A 13,471-nucleotide genomic window follows, 5' to 3' on the forward strand; every position below is an offset into this window, starting at 1 on the left:
TAATTAAATTTTTAATTTTGATTTTTAGATTTCTCGAATTTTCAGCTTTTCAATTTATCAATTTTTCATCATTTCAATGTTGGGAATTTTTCAATTTTTTGAATGTTCGATCGTTGTATTTTTCGACTTTCGCATTTAATTTTTTTTGGTTTTCGATTTATCAGCTTTTCGATTTGTAAAATTTGTTATTTCTCAAAATTTCGATTTTCCGCTGTTTCAATTTTTCGATTGATTGATTTTTCAGTTTATTGAATTTTCAATAAGCACTTTTTTCCGTTGGTTATGTGCTTTTACACTTTTTCGATTTTTGACTTCTTGGTTTTAGATTTTTCAATTTTTCACTTTTTCGAATTTTCAGTTTTTTGATTTTCGATTAATCGAGAAATGGATGTTTCGATTTTTTTATTGTTCGATTTCTCTGACTTCTTTACACCTCTTCTCTTTTCGCTTTCTTAATTTTTCGTTGTTTCGATTCTTCGATTTCTCGGTTTTTCGAATTTTCAATTTTTCGTTATTTCAGTTTTGGAATTCAATTTTTCGATTTTTCAATATTTTGAAGTGTGGATTTTGAACTTTTCGATATTTCTATTTTTCACTTTTTCGAATTTTTTAATACATAATTTATTAATTTTTCGATTTTTAAAATCTTCTTTCTCAATTTCCGGATTTATCGATATTCCAATATTTCAATTTTTCGATTTTTCAACATTTCCATTGTTTGATTTTTTAGTTTTTCGAATTTTCGATAAGCATTTTTTCCGTTGGGTATCTGCTTTTTACAATTTTTCAACCTTTCGAATTTCCACTTCTCGATTTTGGATTTCCCGATTTTTCAATTTTTTTATTTCTCGATTGATAGAGAAATTGTTTTTTTTATTGTTCGATTTGTCGATGTTTTTTTTATTTTCTCTACTTTTTGGTTTCTCAATCTTTTGATGTTTCGATTTCACGATGTTCAAGTTTTTGAATTTTTCGTTGTTTCGATTCTTCTATTTCTTGGTTCTTCGATTTTTTGACTTTTCGGCTTTCCGATTTTTCAATTTTTCGTCATTTCAGTTTTGGAATTGTGGATTTTCAACTTTTCCATATTTCTATTCTTAAATTTTTAGAATTTTTAAACACATACATATGTGTGTATATATAATTTTTTAATTTTTCAATTTTTAAATTTTATTTCCTCAATTTCTCGATTTGTCGATATTACGATATTTCAATTTTTCGATTTTTCAGCTTTTTGAATTTTTGAGAAACATTTTTTTTTGTTGGTTATTTGCTTTTTTAATTTTTTCAATTTTTAGATTTTAGATTTTTTTGTTTTTTCGACTTTTAAAATTGTTGATGGTTCGATTTTTCGATTTCTTGACTATCGACAACTCGATATTTCAATTTTTTGATTGCTCGATTTTTCGATATTTCAGTATTTGAATTTTTCTATTTCGATTCTTCAATTTTTCCGTATTTCTATTTTTCGATTTTTCGAATTTTTAACTATAATTTTTCAATTTTCCGAATTTTTGAGCATTTGTTCCATTGGTTATTTGCTTGTTTAATTTTTCCAATTTTTATTTAGTTTTTTTATTTTTTATCGAGAATTCGATACTTCAATTTCTTGGTTGCTTGATTTCTCGATTTTTTTAATTGATTTTTCTATTTTCCGATGTTTTGATTTTTAAAATTTTCCTATTTCACAATTTTTAAATATTTAATTTTTCGATTTTCCGATTTCTCGATTTTCTCGACATTCTAATTTAAATTTTTTTTTTAATTTTATATTTTTCGATTTCTCTATTTTTCAGTTGTTCGACATTTTTATTTTTCAATTTTTCGAATTTTTCAGTGTTTATCTAATTTTTCGTTTTATTCACTTTTTCGATTTCTAAAATTATTCGACTTTTCGATTATTAGTTATTACATTACTCGATTTTCGATTTCACAATTTTTCATCGTTTCAATTTTGAGAATTTTTCGATTTTTCGATGTTTCGGATTTCGATTTTTTCAGTTTTAGACTTTTAAAATTTCCTGATTTGTCAGTTTCTCAATTTATCGACATTCCTATGTGCGATTTTTCGATTGTTCGATTTCTTGATATTTCGATATTTCCCGTTGGTTAACTGCTGTAAATATATGTCATATTGTCCGTACTTGTACGGACGATATTTGTTGAGGAGCACTTCAGGGGCAAGGGAAGTTCTCTCGAAATAACCTTCGACCAATTTTATTCTAAAATAAATAACTCAGAATTTGACAGTCTTTTTGATTTTGTCAGTTTCCAAACTGATATTGTCAAATTCTGTGTTATAAGACGCCACATCAACAGTAGACGAGAAAGTTGGCAACACTGTATTTTAACCTCGCCGTAATCAGATAAAACCCTACTCATCCACGATAATAAAAATAATGAAATGATATCATAGTGTGTTTATTACCAATCGTAATGGCATCCAGAAACAGATCAAAAACGGTGAGTACACGCCCTAAAAAAGTCCGTTTCGAAAAAACCTTTCCAGCTATTTTTGCACCTTCTCTTCTACATGGCCTCAACCTCAGCAGAAGAAACCTACGAAAATTCAACCAACATCTGTCAACGATGCTCCTGCAACGACGCCCAAATTTTCGAACTGGACTGCAGCAACCAATCGTTAACATTAATGTTAGCAAACTGGCCAACCCAGAAACCCATCAGAGCTACCTTCACAGGAAACAACTTCACTAAGCTCGAAAAACTCCCCCCCACTGAGTCTTCCGTGGAAATCGTCCTCTCAAAATGCAACATCCAGTCTCTGGATCCTGCCGTTTTTAATACCGCTACTAAGACGAAATTGGTGGATTTGAGCTACAACCTTCTGGTTTCCGAGGAAGTGACTTCTGATAAGTTTCGGGGACCAATCAAGGACAGTCGATCACAACCAATAGGCATCGAGGATTTGAATTTGGCCTATAACCAAATTCACTCTTTGAACAAAGACGTGTTCGAGTTCTTGCCGAATTTGACAAGGTTGAATTTGGAAGGGAACGACTTTAGAGTGTTGGATGCTCATACTCAGTTGGCTTTAGCGAACGTTCCAGGGCTCACGGTAGGCTTTGATGTCGTCGGTGTGTGGATGTCGTTTTTGATTTGATTTGTAGAGTCTCAATTTGGCGAACAATGAATTGACGGACTTGATTCCTGACGCTATCGAGAAGCTAACGAAATTAGTGGAGTTGGACTTGTCGAAGAACGATTTGGATTTTGTTCCTTACAGTTTGGAGGAGGTGGGGACGAGTCTCGAAGTGCTGATTGTGGATGATAACCCGATTTTTGAAATGACGGAAAAGACATTTTCGAGTAAGTGAGTGACTAGGGCGAAAATTTGGACACCCAAGTGTGACTCTTTCAGAACTGCCCAACATCGTCGAAATCTCCGCTAACAACCTCACCCTACTCACCCGGATCAACGCGAGCACGTTTGCCTCAAACCTCAAACTAACCAAATTGAGTTTGCGCAACAACACCGCTCTTCACGCCATCGATCCGGCCGCCTTCTCCCCTCAATCAACTCTCAAAGAGCTCCACCTAGACAACGCGAACCTCACCGATCTCCCTGTCGGTCTTCTCAACTGGACATCGCTTGACAGCCTCACTTTACACGGCACGAACCTCACGTGCACCTGCGACCTCCACCACATCTTCGCCGCCACCCCCAACGAAGACCCGCCCACCTGTGCAGACCCCTCGTCTCCTGCACGCCACCACATCCCGCTCACCAGCGACGTCTGCGAGGTCAAAGTATGCACACTTATATATATACTTCGAGCGAAAGCGATTCTTAATACCGATTCTCTGTTAGCAGATCGTCCGGATTCGCTACCAGCACATTTCCATACCTCTCGCCGGGTTGATCGTGACCCTGTTCGTCGCCATCTTGGCGGCCATTGCGATGGCGTACAGCAGGTATAGGAGGTTCGTGCAGCAGAGCAGGCAGACACCGTTTGCGTCACAGGTGATGTACAGCCCGCTGTTGGCCGCGTACTCGAGATAGAGAAAGTGATTTACTAACCTCTGTTGTGCCCGCCAACTGTTTCGTATACGCGAGGAATTGGTTGAGGAGGTCTTCGGCTTTCCGGGCGACCTCTCTGAACTTGTATAGGGCTTCGAGCTGCTCGCTGCATTTCACGCAGATGACGCGAGGCAGAGGGTCGCTGTTGGCAACCTGGAAAAGAGGGACGTGTTAGTGACTTTTGTGTGGTATTGATGTTTTGTGATTTATTTATCTTATTGTTGTTGTTGTTGTTGTTATTGTTGCTATGTTAGAAATAATGTGTTAAGAAGTCGAAAACTATAGGGTAGAAATCGTCGCATGACATTGTTGTGATCTAGTAATCGTGTATTAATGCATCAGTACCTAACTATACCTAATTGTATTAAGAATTATAAAGCTAATACTAGTAATACTTCAAAAGAAATTTGTTTTGTTATACTCTTAACTCACTTGACATACACCTAGCAAAATTTTACAACTCCATATGTCAACTGAGTTAAGTATATACCAATGTGATTGACCTAGGAACTTTTTTTTGAAGCTAAAGACGGATCGGTGGGAAAATCTGCGAATTTTATTTATATCCTTCACGAGTTAAAATAATCAGCTGTTGACAGGTGTCTTAAAAAAGTCCACCATAAATATCGAGCAAACCACGATAAATGAGCACAACTAGAACAGTTTAAAGTCGAAAGTCTGACGTGCGTCTGTTTGTAATTTAAAAACAAATACGCAATTTTTTAGCGTCATCAGCAATAACGGTACTCGCGAATAAATACGTTGCAGATGTGATAACTTAGAAAATCATAATTGTAATTTTATTCATTCGTGTTTTGCATTCTTCAAATAGCTTCTTCAATTTTTTTACGCGATGTTTCTTCGTGTAAAACGCAGTTGTACTTACGTGGGTTGAAAATAAAATTTTTCATTATGCATAAAATGATACAAAGCGATATACAGGGTGATTCTTATTATTTGCAAAAAACTTAAGGAGTGTTTTCCTCGCATAAAAATATAAGTTTGAAAAAACTCTTTTTTTTTGCGTTGTTGATTTAATCAATAAAATATAGCTCTTCTTCCATTCATTTTTTGAGACATCTTGTATAAGTAAAACTAAAAAATATAAATGCACTGACAAACACTGTAGACTCATACTCGGTTTTAAAATTTCTGAATGAAACGGACGAATTTTGTTTTTTAATATTTTTTCCAAAATTCGAAATCTCACAGAGGTGAAAAACAAGGAAGTGCGAGTGTTTTTATAATAAAATGATGTGGTCCAATTTTCAAAAATAACAAGGAAAAAAGGCCAAAGTTCTAAAAAAAAGGTGCCAAAAGATCTGACTAAAAAACGACAAAAAAACGAGAAATACCGGCAATTAAAAAGGGGTCAAAAAAACGGAAAAAGGACGCAAAATAGTCTCAAAATTCTGACAAAAAAATATGCGACAATAAAACAATAAACGGGCCAAAACGAAAAAAAAAACAAAAAAGCCAAAAAGGCGTTTGAAACGACCCAAAAAAAATCGGTAAAAAACCAACAACAAAAATTGGTCGAAAGTTATTTCGACAGAATTTCCCTGAAGTATATAAAATTATAAAATTTGATTTTGCGTTTTAAGAGCGAAAAAATCGAAACAAAAAAAGGGACTAAAAATGGAAAAACAGACAAAAAAGGCGTTAAAAATGCCGTAAAAATATGGACAAAAAGGCAATGCAAACAGTAACAAATAAGCCAACGATAAAAACATCAAAATTGTAACCAAAAAAAAAAATACAAAAAATCTACAATAAAAGAAAGCGAAATAAAGCGGTAAAAAAAGTTGCAAAAAAGGTGGTTTACTATGTGTATACGATAACCTTAAAATATTTGCAAAATACAGAGCGTTCGGGTTTAAAGTTCCTAAATAATGGTGGAATGTTATTGTTGTTTTAATAGTTTTTCCAAAAATCGAAAGGTCAAAGTTAAAAAACAAAGAACAGCAGCGTATGTTCCAAGTGAGTTTTTGATAGTAAAATGGATAAAAAAAATGCCAAAAAAGGGACCAAAAACACGAAAAAAAATCTACAAAAATGTCTACAAAAAATTGACTTAAAAAAAAAGCAAAAAGGTGAAAAAAGCAAATAAAAAGGGGCAAAAAGAACCGAAACGAGACACAAAAAGGCTTCAGAATCCAGATAATCGTGACAACAAAGTCACCGAAAAATATGCAATCAAAAAGTCAACAAAAAAAATCGCCACAAAAAGTGGGTCAGAAAACTGGTGCCAAAAAATATTACAAAACCATCAATAAACGAAGCAAAAAACGCGCAAAAACCCGTAAAAAATGCGAGAAAAAGAGCAAAAAAGCGTAAAAACTCCATAAATAATGCGACAAAAAAAGAAGCAAAAACGAAGAAACAAAGAAACAAAAAGTGGTAGACACAAAAAAGTTGTTAGAAAAGTGGTCAAAAAAAAAGCGATAAAAAAGAGATTAAAAACGCACAAAGACGACAAAAAATGATAAAAAAGCGCCAAAAAAATGAGAACAAGAATGCAACAACAAAAATAAGGAAGCGAAAAAAAGCAATAAAAATCACAAACAAGCTGATTTACCATGTATACGATAACCTTAAAACATTTACAAAAATACAGAGTATTCGATTTTAAAGTTCCTAAATAATGGTAGAATGTTGTTGTTTTAAAATTTTTTCCAAAAATCTAAACGTCAAAATTTAAAAAATAAAGAATAGCGTATGTTTCAAGTGAGGTTTTGATAACAAAATGACGTGATCAAAAGATAAGAAAATTGCCAAAAAAGGACCAAAAATACGAAAAAAAATTTTACAAAAAAATCGATAAAAAATTGGCTTTAAAAAAAGCCGCAAAAAAGGTGAGAAAAGGGCCAAAAGGGCAAAAAACAGAAAAGGTCCATAAAAAGGCTTCAGAATTCCGATAAAAGTGGCAAAAACGGCTACCGCAAAATGTGCAATCAAAATCACCAAAAAAATCGCCACAAAAATGACAAAAAGGGAAGTCAGAAAAATGCTGTCAAACAGAGCAACGAAACCAGCGATAAAGCAACAAAAAAGCGTACAAAAAAGAAGAAAATGACAAAAAAAAAAACGTTTAAAATCGTTAGAAAAAAAAATGTGGCAAAGAGCAAAAAAACGTAAAAACACCATAAATAATGCGACAAAAAAATGAGTTAAAACGAAGAAAAGAAAACAAAAAGTGGTACAAAAAAAGTTGACAAAAAGTCAGCCAAAAAAGCGATAAAAACAGACTAAAAATGAAAACAAAATGCAACAAAAAAATCTACAAAAAAAAAAGGAAGCAAAAAAAGCGATAAAAATCGCAAAAAGCTGGTTTACCATGTATACGATAACCTTAAAACATTTACAAAAATACAGAGCATTCGATATTAAAGTTCCTAAATAATGGTAGAATGTTGTTTTGTGGTTTTAATATTTTTTCCAAAAATCTAAACATCAAAATTAAAAAATAAAGAATAAACAGCGATGTTCCAAGTGAGTTTTTGATAATAAAATGACGTGGTCAAAAGATAAGAAAAATGCTAAGAAAAGACCAAAAATACAAAAAAAATTCTACACAAAAACCAACAAAAAAATTGACTTTAAAAAAGGCCGCAAAAAAGATGAGAAAAGGCAATTAAAAAGAGGCAAAAAAAACAGAAAAGGTCCATAAAAAGGCTTCAGAATTCAGATAAAAATGACAAAAATGGCCACCGAAAAATATACAATCAAAAAACAACAAAAAAATTACAAAAAGGGGAGTCAGAAAAATGCTGCCAAAAAAAGCAACAAAACCAGCCATAAATGGAGCAAAAAGCGCACCAAAAAAGAAAAAAGTGTTTAAGAACGCTGAGAGCAAAAAAACCCGTAAAAACTCCATAAATAATGCGACAAAAAAAGAAGTAGACAAAAAATACTGCTAAAAAAGACGAAAAAATGAGATAAAAAAGTATTTAAAAAAACGCACAAAGTCGACAAAAAAAAAACAAAAAAAGGGAACCAAAAAAGGGGTGAAAAGATAAACAACACGTTAAGCATGCAACAGAAAAGAAAAAAAACGGAATTAACAAAAAAAAAACAATAAAAAAAGGGTCCAAAAAAGGCCACAAAAAAAGTAATTTATCATGTTTAAGATAACTTTAACACATGTGTAAGAATTCCCAGCATTCGATTTAAAAATGAAATGGTAGAATGTTGTTTTGTTGTTTATTTCAAAAAGCTAAATGTTAAAGTAAAATAGGACAAGGAAAATGTCAAAAAAGGTGTTGGCAAAAAACGGCAAATATAGAATTCCTAAAAAGGTGACATAAAATGGCCTCAGAATTAAGAAAAAGAAAGCTATAAAAAAAGTGGTTAAAACGCCACAGAAAAAAGCGAGAAAAAAACAACAAAAAAAGAAGAGTCAAAAAACGGCGAAAATGCGATAAAACGGAGGCAAAAAAAGACAAAAAAGTGAAAAAGGCGAGATAAAAAAGTAACAAGAAAGATTGAAAAGATCGAAAACAGCGATAAAAATGTCAAAATGCGTCAAAAAAGACGATCAAAAAATTCGGGAAAAAAATGCGGCAACAAGGGGGTCAATAAAACAAAAAAAATTGACTTTAAAAAGAGGCCGCAAAAAAAGATGAGAAAAGGCAATGAAAAAGAGGCAAAAAAACAGAAAAGGTCCATAAAAAGGCTTCAGAATTCAGATAAAAGTGACAAAAATGGCAACCGAAAAATATGTGTACAATCAAAAATCAACAAAAAAATCGCCACAAAGAAATTACAAAAAGGGGAGTCAGAAAAATGCTGCCAAAAAAAGCAACAAAACCAGCTATAAATGGAGCAAAAAACGCACCAAAAAAGAAAAAACACGGACCAAAAAAAAGTGTTTAAGAACGCTGAGAACAAAAAAAAACCGTAAAAACTCCATAAATAATGCGACAAAAAAAGAAGTAAAGACAAAAAATATTGCTAAAAAAAAGACGAAAAAATGCGATAAAAAAGTATTAAAAAAACCGCACAAAGTCGACAAAAAAAAAACAAAAAAAGGGAATCAAAAAAGGAGTGAAAAGAGATAAGCAACACGTTAAGCATGCAACAGAAAAAAAAAACGGAATTAACAACAATAAAAAAAGGGTCCAAAAAAAGGCCACAAAAAACTAATTTATCATGTTTAAGATAACTTTGACACATGTGCAAGAATTCCCAGCATTCGATTTAAAAATGAAATAGTAGAATGTTGTTTTGTTGTTTATTTCAAAAAGCTAAATGTTAAAGTAAAATAGGACAAGGAAAATGTCAAAAAAGGTGCCAAAAAATGCGAAAAAAAATCTGGAAAAACAACGTGGCAAAAACTTGCCTAAAACTGCCAAAAAGGTTGGCAAAAAACGGCAAATATAGAATTCCCAAAAAGGTGACATAAAATGGCCTCAAAATTAAGAAAAAGAAAGCTATAAAAAAGTGATTTAAACGCCTCAGAAAAAAGCGAGAAAAAAACAACAAAAAAAGAAGAGTCAAAAAACGGCGAAAATGCGATAAAACGGAGGCAAAAAAGACAAAAAAGTGAAAAAGGCGAGATAAAAAAGTAACAAAAAATATTGAAAAGATCGAAAACAGCGATAAAAATGTCAAAATGCGTCAAAAAAGATAATCAAAAAAATTCGGGAAAAATATGCGACAACAAGGGGGTCAAGAAAACGAGAAAAATACATAAAAATACTGCAATTTAGACAGGATTTATCAACAAAATCTAGTGTTTGAAGTGAACAAACAAAAAAATTATTATTTTTACTTTGTAGTTTCTAACTTACATTTTAAAATGTTGTTTTTCAATTTTGATTTTTCCCCAGAATCTGAACGTCAATTGGAAAAAGTAAAGGTGGACTAATAAACTACAGGTATAGAAGGACGCTATTTTAAAAAATTCAAGTAGAATTTCCTTTTCAAAATTTTGAAATTACGCCATTACACTCTTGGTGGGGATGATCAGATAAATTTTGGTAAGCGATATTCCGTAAATACACCCCAAATTTCACAGGCGGAAATGGGGGACTAAGTTTTTCGTAGTCTTGGAGTTAATAAATGGAGAACAAATTAGTCAATCGTTATTGTAATAGTGGGAATAATCAAGTATAAAAATCTACTAGAATTCTTGACACTGACGATTTGTCAACAACCAAGTTCTACGAACGCACTTTTCCCAAAAGAAACACAACTCAAAATCAGACTGTTGAAAGACGAAGCATTTTTGAATGCTTTTATTCAAAAATAAACATACTTAGTGAGACGACTGTTTCACGATAACGATAGTTGTGGGAGGCAATAAAAACATCTCGGAATTAAACAGGCGCTAAGGTGGTCCATTTTCTACTAGTACAAATACAAAACCACTGAATAGACTGATTTTTTCGATTTGGAACGAGCCTCGAATTCCAACGAAGTTCTTATTTGGTTGCATTAAGACAAAGCGGCGTCGTTATTTCGCAAAATCGCGCACTTTTGAGCGTTGCGATTTCCAAAGCGGCTCATTATTACAAGTCACTGTTCCGACTAGTTCGCGTACGTATCGCCATAATAAAATTAGCCACTTACACAACGCTAAACGCAAATGCTTATCTAATCAAAATTTCCCATAATAGCACACGGTGCAAGGAAAATATCCCGCTATTTTTATCACTTCAGCACACTTTCTTTGCGGTTTGAAATTTCCTAAAACATCTGTTATCCGAGCCGAGTGCTAATCCATTGTTGACGTCCTTCTCACACCGTCGCTGTTTATCTATCATTATAGTGATTAAAATTGTCACTCGGTCGCTTCCCAGTGATTCATCCTTGTGTGCACACGCTTTCGTTTTACCGCGAATCGCGTTTTTTCTCTTCCTGCAAGAATCCAACATTTTCGCTGTTGTCCTCAGCAGGAACTCGCCGAAACGCCGCGTCTGTATTTTTAACCGTTTTCTCGTCATCTGACACTAATTTTAGATCCTGTATGGTAATGCTGGGTTTTTGTGAGCGTTTCTGACTTTGATAGATACAAGTATCGTTTACACGTCTCTTCCCACACTCACCTTGATGTAATCGATTATGAGGTTCTTGTTGCTTAAGCGTTATCAGTCCGTTTTTCCTAGGCGATGATCGAATTTATTATTTTCAAGAGTTTCGGGTTTCTTTCTCTACCGAAACGGGGCTTGACAAATCGCCAATTTGTAAAGGCATCGCTGCTCGGAAATTACCATACGATTTTCGATCCTGCTCATGTCGGAACAACCTACACATTTAATCCACCTCATTCATAACCCCGCTTAAAATTCGGACGTGTGATATTCTTCTAACCTTGCAGTTTTGTTACTTTCACCTTTATGTTGTTGTGACCAGCGGCGGAGAAGGAATAATTAGGATTCTAAGGAACCCGCAGTTGTAGAAATTTAAAAAGAGTGTAGGTCGAAATTTTTGACCTCTGAATGGCACTTGCATCAAATTTGCACAATTTTAAAATAATAATTATTCAAGTTTACCAAAGTTCTCACAGTTTGACAAACTTTGCAATTTTACGACACAAAAATTTGGTAAAATAATATTCCGAATTCTGAGATTTCAAAATTTCTCCAAGGATAGAACACTTGATTGATTCGTAATTATTATTAATACACCCACATTAAATTTTTCTTCTGATGACGTAAATCGGAACACAATGGTATATAAAAAATGGTCTGAAGTTATTTTCTGAAGCACAATCAAACAAAAATTTGATTCTGTGAGACTTTCTTTGGCTAAAATTTCCGCAAAAACAAGAAAAAGAATGAAAAAGTCGACAATGGGACTAAAAACCGAAAAAAAATGTGAAAAAAAAAGCCAAAAAAGGTGATAAAAAGCAAAAACGCATCAAATCAGTAACAAAGAAGGCACACAAAAATTAAAAAAAAGATCACAGGATAATGAAAAATGACCCATAGGGTATAAGCTCGTAATTGCACGCAAATGTTTTGAGCTTATGGGCGGATCGTTTTTGCCTGCCCTCACCGAAGAAGGCGGTCCAAATCCTTCAAGGGCAGAATTTGTAGGTAGGCTCAAACTACAACGAAATTCACATTTTACCCTATAAAATTTTATTGACAATAACGGGACGGACAGTAGTTATATATACATTTGGTAAGAAATATTTATGGCTCACACCAGTTCTCTCGAATTTGTCGGAGAAGATTTAGCAGGTAGTTGTTCCCATAAAATAATGGTCACTTTCGTTCGTGAGTAACGATGGTCCGGACATGAATTATTTTGCTTTCTAACATCTTTTGACCAATTGTTCCGTATAAAAAATTTCATCACTTTTTCAAATAAAATGCTCTTAAAAAGAAAACGATATTGTTGTCGAGTGACAAAAAAAATTATTAAATTTGTCTAATCATCCCCATCAATAATGTGATGACGTCACTTCAAATTTATGCATAGTAAATGGGTTTAATTGTATACAGTAACATAGTCCTACACATGTAGTTTATGACTCCGTGTTGAGTTTTTATCCGAAACGTCCAGATTTTTGGAAAAGAAATCAAAATTATAAAACAATATTTTGCAATTTAATTTTGAATTTGCAAAATCGAATACTTTGAAATCTTGCAGATGTTTTAAAATCAGGATAAACATGATACATTTTTAATTAAAATATATTTGCTTATCCCCTCTAAAAAATTTATGACGTCACCTCAAAATTTTGCAGAATAAATCCTATCTTAAACGTATAAAATATGACGAGTTTTATACTTGTGATTTATCACTGCATTAATATTTTTTAGATTTGGTTATACAGGGTGTCTCAAAAAAGTTAATGACTGATTCAATTTATTTTATTGAAGAAATCAAGAATAGCAAAACTGAATACTTTGAAATATTGTAGATGTTTTGAAGTTTTTGTAAGCATGGTAACTTTTTCGAAAATTTGATTAATCAAATATGCGCAAAATCAAAAATCTAAAAATGGCTAATCAAAAAATCGAAAAGTCAAAAATTTGTAATATTGAAAATTAAAACATCAAAAACAAAAATAAAAAAAATCGGAAATTAAAATAATCAAAATATATAAAGTAAAAAAAAATGCAAAGCCTAAAAACTGAAACGAACAGAAAAATCGAAAAAGCAAAAAATAGGAAAAACAAAAATTCGAAAAATCTAAAATTGAAAAAGTGGAAAATCGAAAATCTGAATAAAGAAACTTGGAAATTCTGAAAATTGGAAAATCGTAAACCAAAAAATCGGAAAGTAACAAAATTGAAGTCTAACAGTTGAGAATGGAAAAATTGAAAAACCGAAAATTCTAAAAATCGACAATGGACAAATTGAAAATCGCAAAATTTAAATTGAAAAATTGAACACAGAAAATTCGACTACTCAAATTTTCTAAAAATCGAAAAACCATAAAACTGGAAAATCCAAAATTCTAATCATCGAAAGTCT

The 13,471-nt window shown here is 32.6% G+C and overlaps 2 protein-coding genes across 5 annotated transcripts in view; one reads left to right on the plus strand and one right to left on the minus strand.

The window, feature by feature from the left end:
• Nucleotides 1–13,471, minus strand: part of LOC135123301 (uncharacterized) — a 106,821-nt gene that overhangs the window by 54,779 nt on the left and 38,571 nt on the right. For both annotated transcript variants that reach the window (XM_064047829.1, XM_064047828.1), the window contains exon 2: nucleotides 4,040–4,192. In XM_064047829.1, the coding sequence (XP_063903899.1) occupies nucleotides 4,040–4,192 (153 nt within the window). The remainder of the gene's footprint in view (nucleotides 1–4,039; nucleotides 4,193–13,471) is intronic.
• On the plus strand, nucleotides 2,291–4,431 carry LOC135123303 (tsukushi-like). 3 transcript variants are annotated; one of them, XM_064047832.1, is made up of 5 exons: nucleotides 2,291–2,463; nucleotides 2,510–3,076; nucleotides 3,129–3,327; nucleotides 3,380–3,768; nucleotides 3,830–4,431. In XM_064047832.1, the coding sequence occupies exons 1-5, from the start codon at nucleotides 2,437–2,439 to the stop codon at nucleotides 4,019–4,021; spliced, it is 1,374 nt and encodes a 457-aa protein (XP_063903902.1). In that variant the 5' UTR covers nucleotides 2,291–2,436; the 3' UTR covers nucleotides 4,022–4,431. The 3 variants fall into 3 exon arrangements, with proteins under 3 accessions (XP_063903902.1, XP_063903903.1, XP_063903904.1); XM_064047833.1 differs by having other exon boundaries at nucleotides 2,292–2,463; nucleotides 3,833–4,431; XM_064047834.1 differs by having other exon boundaries at nucleotides 2,380–2,463; nucleotides 2,553–3,076.

This window comes from Zophobas morio, unplaced genomic scaffold, assembly GCF_036711695.1.
Source record: "Zophobas morio isolate AGI-343-1 ecotype UQ-CSIRO unplaced genomic scaffold, CSIRO_AGI_Zmor_V1 ptg000006l, whole genome shotgun sequence".
NCBI classification, from domain to species: domain Eukaryota; kingdom Metazoa; phylum Arthropoda; class Insecta; order Coleoptera; family Tenebrionidae; genus Zophobas; species Zophobas morio.

Coding starts and splice junctions, on each gene's coding strand:
- LOC135123303 (XM_064047832.1), top strand. CDS start 2,437: ATGGCATCCAGAAACAGATCAAAAACG. Junction 3,328..3,379: donor GACGGAAAAGACATTTTCGA/GTAAGTGAGTGA, acceptor TGACTCTTTCAG/AACTGCCCAACATCGTCGAA. Junction 3,769..3,829: donor GCGACGTCTGCGAGGTCAAA/GTATGCACACTT, acceptor ATTCTCTGTTAG/CAGATCGTCCGGATTCGCTA.